The 11,763-nt window shown below is 40.0% G+C and overlaps 1 protein-coding gene across 1 annotated transcript; it reads right to left on the reverse strand.

The window, feature by feature from the left end:
- Positions 1-549: 549 nt before the first annotated feature.
- On the reverse strand, positions 550-6,445 carry LOC123745631 (fission 1 protein). The gene is given in 6 exon segments (XM_045726376.2): positions 550-1,756; positions 2,367-2,438; positions 2,441-2,471; positions 3,123-3,240; positions 3,899-3,990; positions 6,288-6,445. Coding segments are annotated over 6 exon segments (501 nt in total). The 5' UTR covers positions 6,384-6,445; the 3' UTR covers positions 550-1,664.
- Positions 6,446-11,763: the final 5,318 nt, after the last annotated feature.

Raw genomic sequence — 11,763 nt, forward strand, 5'->3', positions numbered from 1 at the left:
ATACTAGGTGTTTAAGAGGCAAGAGAACTTGAGTGGTCATTATTTACTTCCAAATTAGAAAAATCTATGTATCGAATGAAGGAAAAAAAAGAAAAAACTATGATAATGTTCTTGAGTGGTTAACATGATATAGAACTAATGTATAAATGCAACAGGCAAGTAAAATATGTTCAAACTTTGCTCATTAATATATTGCTTAATATTCTGATATTTCACATTTATGTCCTATTTTAAAATATAGCATATACAGTATATAAATGCTGATACTGTATGCTACCTTACCTTGAGGTGCTTCCGGGATTAGCGTCCCCGCGGCCCGGTCGTCGACCAGGCCTCCTGGTTGCCGGACTGATCAGCCAGGCTGTTGGACGCGGCTGCTCGCAGCCTGACGTATGAGTCACAGCCTGGTTGATCAAGTATCCTTTGGAGGCTATACCATAGGTTATACCATAGGTTTTGTACAACTTGAATAGTCCAACTTTGTATAATCTTCAGCATGGCCTGATTCAATACCAACCACGCACCATTGGTATATATTCATAAGCCAAATGTTATCTATACAAGATTTTTAATAAGCATATTTTTACAAGTTCCTTATAAATGACCAACATAAGAGTACATACAAGTGATAAAGCAGTACTGGATAATCCATTGTGTACACTCTTAACGTGGGACATGTTTAATTAAAGTAATGCTACAACATTAAGCAATCACCTCTGACAATGTGACAACTGATTGTAAAGAAAATCCCAAAATAAAGAATAGAAAAACTAATGTTCTTTGGTTACATAATAGGAAACTGACTTATAAACTATTTTGAAAGCTGCAAACTTGATCTAATTCGACATCACAGTAAATCCATTTCAGGCTGAAGGTGTCTGGCATAGATATTGATATCCACCACAATTTCTTATTAGCATCTGGATGTAACCTCAAACCATTGATCGTGCACAAAAGCTTAAGTGATAGAGCTCAACAGATTTACATGTACAACCTTTCTATATGTATAAAGTTAGTCGTTGATATTACAGATGATAATTACCCATTATATCAATAACCAAATTCATTCAGGATAATTCACTTCTCTCCAGCAAGTTTTATAAATAATATCCAGGAAGAGCAGTGACGAGTTCAGGTATTTAAACATGCCGTTGATGTGCCAATATAAAGTCGTAATGCACATACTGTACGAGTTGTGTAGAATTGTGAAACACTTGTCATACCTCAAACTATTTAGAGCTTTTAATTTTTGACTTCTACATATATTGTCTTCCCTATCTATCGTATACCAAATGGTTTGCAGTGGTCGACTGAGGAACTTGGGAAGCTTATCAAGTGGACATACATACTGCAACAAAATGCTTGATAAATTATCTTTGAAAGCATTATTGCCTATTATAATACATCCTAACCTTAGGGTACTTTTGACCAATTGTATTTATACAGTAATCTAGCACATGTTTAAAGAATAAAACACAGTATGATGTATTCTCCCTCAACCACTGACATGGATCATGGAATGGGTTTGAAACTATCAGTATTTATTTCAACAGCAAGATCACACATTCTGAATTATATATACATAAATTATGTGAAATAAAAAGACTTGATTCAAACCATCTTAGGCAAGTGCTGGAGATCACATTCAAGTTACGAGGACAAGCTTAGTGCCTCTTGCTCAGCGCCACACCGAGCCCCACCAGCGCTCCAAGACCAAGGAGGGCACCACCTGCTATTGCTGCTCCTTTCATAGCATCTGTAAGAAAACATTTTCCTCTTAATCTATTTTAAGTAAATGCCATCCAAATTGCACAATTTCCTTCATCACAATACTAAGTTCTCCACACACACACACACACACAGGTCTCCTGTGTGTGTGTGTGTGTGTGTGTGGAGAACTTATAACTTATATAATTTATGTACAATTTGGTAAATTATAATTTTGTTACACCTCGGCACAGTCTTTACACTTGCTACCATTTTCATTGTTCTCTTCTGTCCATTATCAACCCATATTCAATAAATTTAATGAAAGCATCTATATCATCTGAATATCACTCCATTTGCAGGTGATGAGTCACAATAACATGGTTAAAGTATGTTGACCAGACCACACACTAGAAGGTGAAGGGACAACAACGTTTCGGTCCGTCCTGGATCATTCTCAAGTCGCTCACTCAATTTATTAATAAAATTAGGAGCCATGATGAGGATTCAAACTTATGCTCTGGGTACAGTACTCCCAAGTAAGCTTACTTGAGAGTACCCAGTACTCCATTTATTCATAATTATCATTGCCAATCACAACACACCAGTACTCTACTGGCTCGCAAACATTCATGGTATTTATACATGTGAAAACTCACCTTTCTCCATTCTTTTCTTAATGCAAGTTTCAAGCTCCAAAACTTGTCGATTTCCTGGTTCTACTTGTAGAAGCCCTTCAAGTACTTAAGTGCTACCTGGTATTCCTGTAATCATATGTAAACATTTACTACTACAAAGACAGTTCATATCTTTATCATATATTTAAATACATCACTTAAGATTATACAGAATGTAATAACAAAAACAAAATACAATACTGTATTATGATTTTGCCAAAATGCACTACAGCACAAGATTATAACTACTAAACCAGAACTACTACAGTATAGCTATTAGTAACCAAATCAAGAGCCACTTAAAAGTTATTTTTCTAAATAAAATGAAGTCACCTAATTTTACCAGTTTGACATACAATAAACATGAAAGTCCCTTCATGTTCATTGCATTATTTCTTGGGAACAACTGAGCATTAAAATCTGATGTTAACGTACAGTACAGTTGTAGAGTACATTAGAAAATAAGTTGAAAATTTTAAGAGAGATATCTTCCAAGGTATTATAGTTTAGTACTTGTCAGTTTTCCCAAGAAAGTACAGGTAAATAAATGACATGGATCTATGAACTACCTACGATCTATGAATGTGATGCTGCATTTATATACCTGTATTATATACACTACAAACTTACATGAATAGAATTTCTAAAATACTGTGCTCAATTACAAAATGGAAAACCACACACTATTAGAATATTCACGTTACTGTTACTGTGTACGTGAGGTTACTGCTTGCCTACCTTTAACCGCGCATTTCCAATAGCCAGGTAGTATATATAGTCGCGTTTGCCAATTTCATCTGGACGCTTGTAGAGTTCTTCCAGGAGCACTACTCCTCGCTGGATGTCTGCTGGGTACCTTGTGTTCCAAAAAAAACCCATAATGTTAGTTTTAGTTACAAAACAATATCAAATTAAAAATTACATTTTCTGTTACAGCATCAACAGTAGCATTTTCTTGGGCACTCGCATATATGATACTGTATCTGCAATATAGTTCAGTACTAAGTTATTGTATTTGATACAGTAGGTGGAAAATTGTTTGCTGTACGTTATCCTATCGTACAGGGTAAACAAGGTTCTATCTGTAATATACTTTGTTTTCATATATATAGTACCGAATAAACCCAAAACTCGAGCAGACTAAAGCATGTAAAATTCCACATAGTAAATAGTATAGGAATTCCTACAGTATAGGAATGGCAGTTTTATAAGAAGTTGGTACAATGAACAACATTCCTCTCTGTACAATGCTTTAAACAAAAAAGTACAATTTGTCAAGGAGTTAATTGTGAACTTTAACATATAACCCAACCTATATTAAACATTTAATCAACATTAATTACAAAGTTAAAAGCTTGAAGTTTATTCCCACATCTTCAGTTATCTTTTATACTGTACTGTGCAAATTTTTATTTAGTATACATATGGTATATATATTAACTGTAAAAAATCTTAATTAACAAACAACAAAGTATGAGTAAACAAAAGAAATATGTATATGTTCGTGCACTTACTTGCTGCGAACTAGGAAACAGGCGTACTCAAACTGTGTCTTGCTGGATATTACCCCTTTACACATTTCCTCATTGTAATTCTGTTCAAATATCTGAAATAGAATACAAGCATATACAACACACTATACAATGCGAAGCTACTGTATGCCGGCCAAGCAGTTAACAAGCTAATATACTAACAAACATTAAGTACTGTAATGTCCATTTCCAGCAATTTGAATACAAATTTGATCATTAGGGTAGGGAGGAAAAATAAACAGTACAGTACACACAGAAATCACAATTGCGTGATGCATCAAATGAACTTCGATATCAACTCTTTTTACCATGTCATAGCTCAGTCGATTAAGGCAGCGTCTGGGATGCTCTCGGACGCAGGTTCGAATCCTCGTCACGGCCCTTGTGGATTTGTTTACTACAGAATAATAATTCAGGAATGATACTCGTCTGATGGAGGTATGCAGGACAGACCACAGAGCGCTGTTATTTGCAGACAAGTGAATATCATGAAATGAAACCTGTGGATCTGGTCCAAAAACATCTAACATTGTAATATCACTTGTAAAGCTACTGGATGTGCAGTTCTGTACAGAGTATTACAGGAAATAAAATGTAATCAACTTACCCTAAGGTAACAAACTGACCTAAATTATATCCTTAATAACATTAAACTAAATCACTTAAAACCAACCTGAACTTACCCAGTTCTATATCTTAATCTTGAAGAAATACAAATTTAGCCAAACATCCTAAATTTGACCACTATAAACAGTGTATCAAAGTGTACACTAAAGTACTGTATATAGTACTCCATTATTACTAGTGATATCTCACAGGAACATAAACCAGTGCAGTAGATAACAGATGCAGTGGAAGGATTGTGATCCAGATAGTGTTCAAGGTAATGGAGTCTATCTCTATAAACCAGTTATATATTAGATATACAAAACAATGTATAAAAGCTTATGTTCTATATATGGTGTATGAGTCATGTGACATCACTGTGGTGTCATAGATGAATTCCACTGCAGTTTTTGGACGCTTCTGAATGAGACGGTATCAAACAACCCGAAACGCTATGCGTACTAGTGGCTTTAGGTAATGTATGTACTAGCTCTATCTATAAATCCAACATTATGGTTGTAAATCAACTATGTATGTACTTTCCTGAATAAAATTGACTTTACTTTACTTTACTTTACATATATCCACAATAGTGTTTAGTACTTAAGATTAAGTAAGCACTAGTGTTCATACAGGTTTCTCAAACATTTTCATTCAAAAGTGCAGCATGTTTCTCAATATGGTCCACTTCCAATATAGTGCAGAACATTATAATTAGGGCCCATCACACACCAAGACTAGACCAGCGTTGAGGTACTACGGGTCACTTCGGGACTCCTGGTTCAACTTTGACGATGAAACGAAACACTATGCGTGTTAGCGGCTTTGCACGAATTTAAAAATATTTCTCGCCAACCTATTGTACCTTCTTGCAAATAAAAATTATTATTATTATTATTATTATGAGTGATGAATGGACACTTGCTCTGCCTGGGAACAGCCAGTTCTTAGTTAGTTCCCAATTCACAATACATTATAGTTTTACCAATTCTAGAAATTAGTACGAGACAGCTATGTACAATACGACCCCTAACCCCCCCCCTCAGGGCAACACATAAAATATATAGCACTGTATAAATTTGTTTTGTTGGGGACAGGATGCCTATACATATATATACTTTAGATTTGGATCGCGGTCCACTCTAAGGTCGAACTACTGACCCTCCCCAGGAATGCAACCTTACACCACTTACCTTAACTCCAGGATACCAATTTACTGCTAGGTGAACAGAGGCATTAGGTGAGAGGAAATATGCCCAACCATTTCTGTCCCGCCCGGTAAACGAATCGAGAATCCCTGATTGAGAACGAAGCCAACTGTATTACGAGTTCAACGAGCAGCTATAAGTCGAGTCAAGGCAAAAAGTGGCTTATGTGACCATCAAGGATCCCAGGGACATTACCCTGCTGGGACAGAAATGGTTGGGCACATGTCCTCTCACCTAATGCCTCTGTTCACCTAATTGTAAATAGGTACCCTGGTTAGGCATCTATTATGGGGTTGTATTGTATGATAAGTCAGTAGTTTAACCTTGTAGGGCCCCTCGATACAAGTCTCAAGCATGATTATATATATATACATATACAGGCCTCCTGTCCCCATCAGGACAATAATATCTCATGGTTTTCCCGACACTAAAATGATGTAATCCCCCCATGAATCATAGGCCTGGGAGGGGTATAGCTGGTATAGCTGCCAGCAGGTGTGAAGGTCACCACGTGCCCTGAGGGTGCCCTGGGGGTGCCAGGTGCCCCGGGTACTGACCTTAAGGTCCTCAGGGGAGCAGAACTCAGAGAGAGGGTCAGCCATGATCCAGCGTCCAGGGCGGCGGCCTCCACAACACTGCTGGTCGCTTATCATAGTAAGTTTTTGTCGTCGAAATTTTTAGTCCTGTACATGTAGCGTCATTTGTAAATTATAATATATATATTATAGCTTTATTTGGTAATAATTACAAGCTAATATATATATGCGTAAAGCTACTGCGTATATATAATTGTTGGTTATTGTTTACGTGGGGCTTTATAAACATTTATAAGAAAACACACTATAATGAGTTTTGTATAAATTTTGGTGTTTAAATACACGTATTTATTGATTTACTTGTTTATTTTTATATTTATTTATTTATATACAAGAAGGTACATTGGGCTGAGAAAGTATATATAACATTGGTGTTTGAGTGGTACATTCTTGTAAAGCCAATAACAGGCGTACTAGCGTTTCTGGCAGTTCATATATTATTAATTAGTACAATGTATAGCTACCACTATATAAGACAAAGGTTCAGTACAGGTTCACACGGGAGACATCTCCCGTCACGTAGGGTGCAGTCGCACCTCCACAGATCTCCAGTATCATCTATTGATACTGGTAATGGCTCAAAAGGGCCACCACTTACGGGCTATTCATGCCCGTGCCACCTTTTGGGTGGCTTAATCTTCATCAATCAATCAATCTACAGGTACAGTACATTTTTGCGACGTCAATTCAAAAATATATTTTGCGCGTGAGAGTCTCACCTAGTTGTACTTGTCGGTGAAGGGCTACGCCTCAGAATTAGGGTTCCACCTCTCAACCCCTATTTACCTGATTTACCTGAGGGCTACTAGCCCTAGCGGTCCCCTCCCCTCCCCCATTTGTCTTCATGATCAATTCCAGGTAGACTTTTAAAATTTAACACACTTTTGGCATTTGCGGCTTCGACGGGTAGGCTGTTCCATAGGTTTATAACCCGAATTGATGGTTACAGAATATATAGAACCTATTGGACTCTGTCATAACTATATTTAAGGTGTTTTCCTTTATATATATATATATATATATATATATATATATATATATATATATATATATATATATATATATATATATTTTGGTAGCAGTCTTTCCTGTACACATATATTATTAAATATGACCGAAAAAGTAAGATTAATAATTCTAACACGAATTTTCTCGATCTTTCGTACATTCCTTTTCACTGTTGGTGGTAATTCAAAAATTAATTCTCCAAAATTCATTTTTATTTCTAGTCTGACGCGACACTTGAGCGCGTTTCGTAAAACTTATTACATTTTCAAAGACTTTAGTTTACACATACACAACTGAATAGAACTTACACATCTCCGATTTGTTTATATCTACATTTGAGTGAGGTGGATGGGGTGAGGTGGTGTTTTAGGTGGATGGGGTGAGGTGGTGAGGTGGTGGGGTATTAAATTCATCAACACAAGACAGAACACGAAACAATGGGTATTGAATGGAAGTGATTGTAGAAAGCCTATTGGTCCATATTTCTTGATGCTTCTATATTGGAGCGGAGTCTTGAGGTGGGTAGAATATAGTTGTGCATTAATTGGCTGTTGATTGCTGGGAACCAGCAATCAACAGCAATACCTAGAAATATACCTAGAAATAATCCTCAAATTATGTTATAATATACCTGTTGATAATCCTAAAATTTTACTATAAGGTCCCTACTAATCTTCGTCAAATTTTCTTACAATGTACCTGTTAACTTTTTCAATTTTGCAAGAAATTACCTACTTCAAATTATCTGTTAGATTAAGGACCTGCCTGGAACGCTATGCGTGTTAGTGGCTTTACAAGAATGTAAAAACATCAATGCTATGTACTCTTATAAAACCAATGTACCTTCTTGTATATATATAAACAAATAATAAATATATAAATATTACAAGGCACTGCAAACGTATAACTCTACGTAAAACAAATCCCAGATTTCAGAGTTCAAACAAGTCGTAATGTTGTTATAGCTGCCTATATTTCTTAAATAGTGGCACTAGGGCCGACCCCGACTGGCCATTGGCCCTCACATATTCCCTCCTATGTAGCATCTTGAAAAGGTGGGTTATGTTCACATGTTGTTTAAGATTCGCTACCTGGAACAAAAAGTTCCAAATAGCACGGGCTATGGTGAGCCCGAGATGCTTTCGGTGGTCAATATATGGGATTCATAACAGACTCTGACTCCACTATTGATAACCATCATATCTATGCTTCAGACACAGGAGTCAATATTAAAGTAAATTCAGCCAAATAAAAAAATATAATAAACATGGTAGTTTCTCACTATATCAAATCAAATCAAATATTTTGTATATATATATTTTGTATATATTTTGTATATGGAAGAGAGAGAGAGAAGAAACAGAGATATCAGTTACGTTACCGACTATAATATATAGTATTCGCAGGGATTTATAATGTATAAAATGATATATAATATCAGATGATGTAGCCTAATATTTTTACATAACTTACATTAAATATAAAGGCTTTATTGCTCACCTTGTAAATATAAATTCCATACTGATGTATTAATGATCATGTAGAAAACGGAATATTACAGAAATCATACGGTGACAAAGATTGTATGTTCTGAGGCTTGTATGATTGTATGATGATATGGTGTTTGTTTTGTGTGAAGAATTGTGCTTGGGGCGGTGAAGGGTTGGTGGGTGATGGGGGAAGGGAGGGAAGAAGAGGTGGGTAAGGGGTAAGGGGTGGGGGAGAACTGTGAGTGCAGGAAGAATCAATACAGGGATATGTATGGAGGCAGGCATCATGCGTGTGGTGGCTGCTGCCCCTCTCTCTCTCTCTCTCTCTCTCTCTCTCTCTCTCTCTCTCTCTCTCTCTCTCTCTCTCTCTCTCTCTCTCTCTCTCTCTCTCTCTCTCTCTCTCTCTCTCACTCTCTCACTCTCACCCCGTCACTGATCTCTCATCTCTCCTCTCCGTCTCTCTCTCACCCCGTCTTTTCCCCCTCACAGTGACGTGCGACACAACACACACACACACACACACACACACACACACACACACACACACACACACACACACACACACACACACACACACACACACACACACACACACATATACACACACACACATATAGGGGCCTGGTAGCCTGGTGGATAGCGCGCAGGACTCGTAATTCTGTGGCGCGGGTTCGATTCCCGCACCAGGCAGAAACAAATGGGCAAAGTTTCTTTCACCCTGAATGCCACTGTTACCTAGCAGTAAATAGGTACCTGGGAGTTAGTCAGCTGTCACGGGCTGCTCCTGGTGTGTGTGTGTGTGTGTGGTGTGGGAAAAAAAAGTAGTTAGTAAACAGTTGATTGACAGTTGAGAGGCGGGCCGAAAGAGCAAAGCTCAACCCCCGCAAACACAACTAGGTGAACACTTAGCTATTGTGTGTGTCATATTGTAGATATGATAGAGCCCAGTAGGCTCAGGAACCTGTACACCAGTTGATTGACAGTTGAGAGGCGGGAAGAGTGAGTATAGTTGGCCCAGGCCCTAGGCCTAGGGGCCAGGCGGACCTCGATAAACCTCAGTACGGGCTTCCTGTCCCCGATGATTGGGGAGCCCCAGGAGTCCCTCAGGGTAACAAGCACCGGCCCCGCCCCACACAGAGAACACTGGGAAGCTAAACCCAAAACTCGACCCCCAACCAGAACACAAATGTCATCCAGTGTCATCCGACAGAGCAGAAGCCGGCCGCCGGCCGCCCACCACGGCTGAGGGCACACCAGGAGCCCACCACGGCTGAGGGCACACCAGGAGCCCACCACGGCTGAGGGCACACCAGGAGCCCACCGCGGCTGAGGGCCCACCAGGAGCCCACCACGGCTGAGGGCACACCAGGAGCCCACCACGGCTGAGGGCACACCAGGAGCCCACCACGGCTGAGGGCACACCAGGAGCCCACCACGGCTGAGGGCACACCAGGAGCCCACCACGGCTGAGGGCCCACCAGGAGCCCACCACGGCTGAGGGCACACCAGGAGCCCACCACGGCTGAGGGCACACCAGGAGCCCACCACGGCTGAGGGCACACCAGGAGCCCACCACGGCTGAGGGCACACCAGGAGCCCACCACGGCTGAGGGCACACCAGGAGCCCACCACGGCTGAGGGCACACCAGGAGCCCACCAAGACCCACCAACTCCCGGCACCTCTGGACCAAGCCGGCGCCGGACACCGTCACCCCGCCGGAAGAACCAGCCAGAAAACGTTCAAAATCCACCAACTATCCCGTGACTCGCGGCACTATGTGCGCCAGGCGTCGTAACAATCCGGACCGTGGAATAGGAATGCCAATCGACATTATCAAAACCCAAAATCGCGAGAAAAAACGTGATCCGGCGGCCCCCAGGCGGAGCCCAGACGTCCGCTCGTCGTCAAGGTTGAACCGGAGTCTCGGATGTCGGTGTTGTTGTTATGAAAGGCAGCGACGAGACGCCACAGTTCGTGTAAAAAGAGATCTAGCTAACTAAAACACAGTTCAAGTAACGGGGGATCTGACTCGTCATGAGCACAGCTCGTGTAATAAGGATTTCAGAGATCTAACTGGTCATAAACACAGGTCACATAACAGAGGTCTAACTAGTTATAAACACAGTTCATATAACAATCTAACTGGTCATAAATACAGGTCATGTAATAGAGATCTAGCTGGTCATAAACACAGGTCATATAACAATCTAACTGGTCATAAACACAGCTCATATAACAATCTAACTGGTCATATAACAGAGGTCTAACTGGTCATAAACACAGCTCATATAACAGAGATCTAACTGGTCATAAACACAGGTCATATAACAGATATCTAACTGGTCATAAACACAGGTCATATAACAGAGATCTAACTCCTCTTAAACACGGCTCAGCAGCTGTAAGAGGCAGCTGTGAGAGACAGCAGTGAGGGGCAGCAGTAAGAGGCAGCAGCCTGCCTCTCACTACCAAAAGTGCCACCATTGGAGTGCCTCATTAAGTTCAAATCGTCAATGACGGAACGATTTTACCTTATTAGTGCACACGAGGAAATAATTATAAGTTATTTGAGGACGCAGATGTTGTTCCTGTCTATGTGGCGGCTTGTATAATGTGGCTTAATTTGTTTGTCAAAAAATATATACATATATATATATAATGTGTGTGTACAGTATATAATTTTCATGCCATCCGCCCTCCCTCTGATCCCTAGGATCTCCCGCTGTTGTCCAGAGTGGGGAAGTGTGTCACTCTTAAGCGCCCCACCCTATACCCTCCCCTGCATATTCTCTCTCTCTCTCTCTCTCTCTCTCTCTCTCTCTCTCTCTCTCTCTCTCTCTCTCTCTCTCTCTCTCTCTCTCTCTCTCTCTCTCTCTCTCTCTCTCTCTCTCTCTCTGAGGGCTCACTACCCGACCTGCTCACTCTGACATAGCTGAAG

This window comes from Procambarus clarkii, chromosome 71 (genome assembly GCF_040958095.1).
Source record: "Procambarus clarkii isolate CNS0578487 chromosome 71, FALCON_Pclarkii_2.0, whole genome shotgun sequence".
NCBI lineage: Eukaryota > Metazoa > Arthropoda > Malacostraca > Decapoda > Cambaridae > Procambarus > Procambarus clarkii.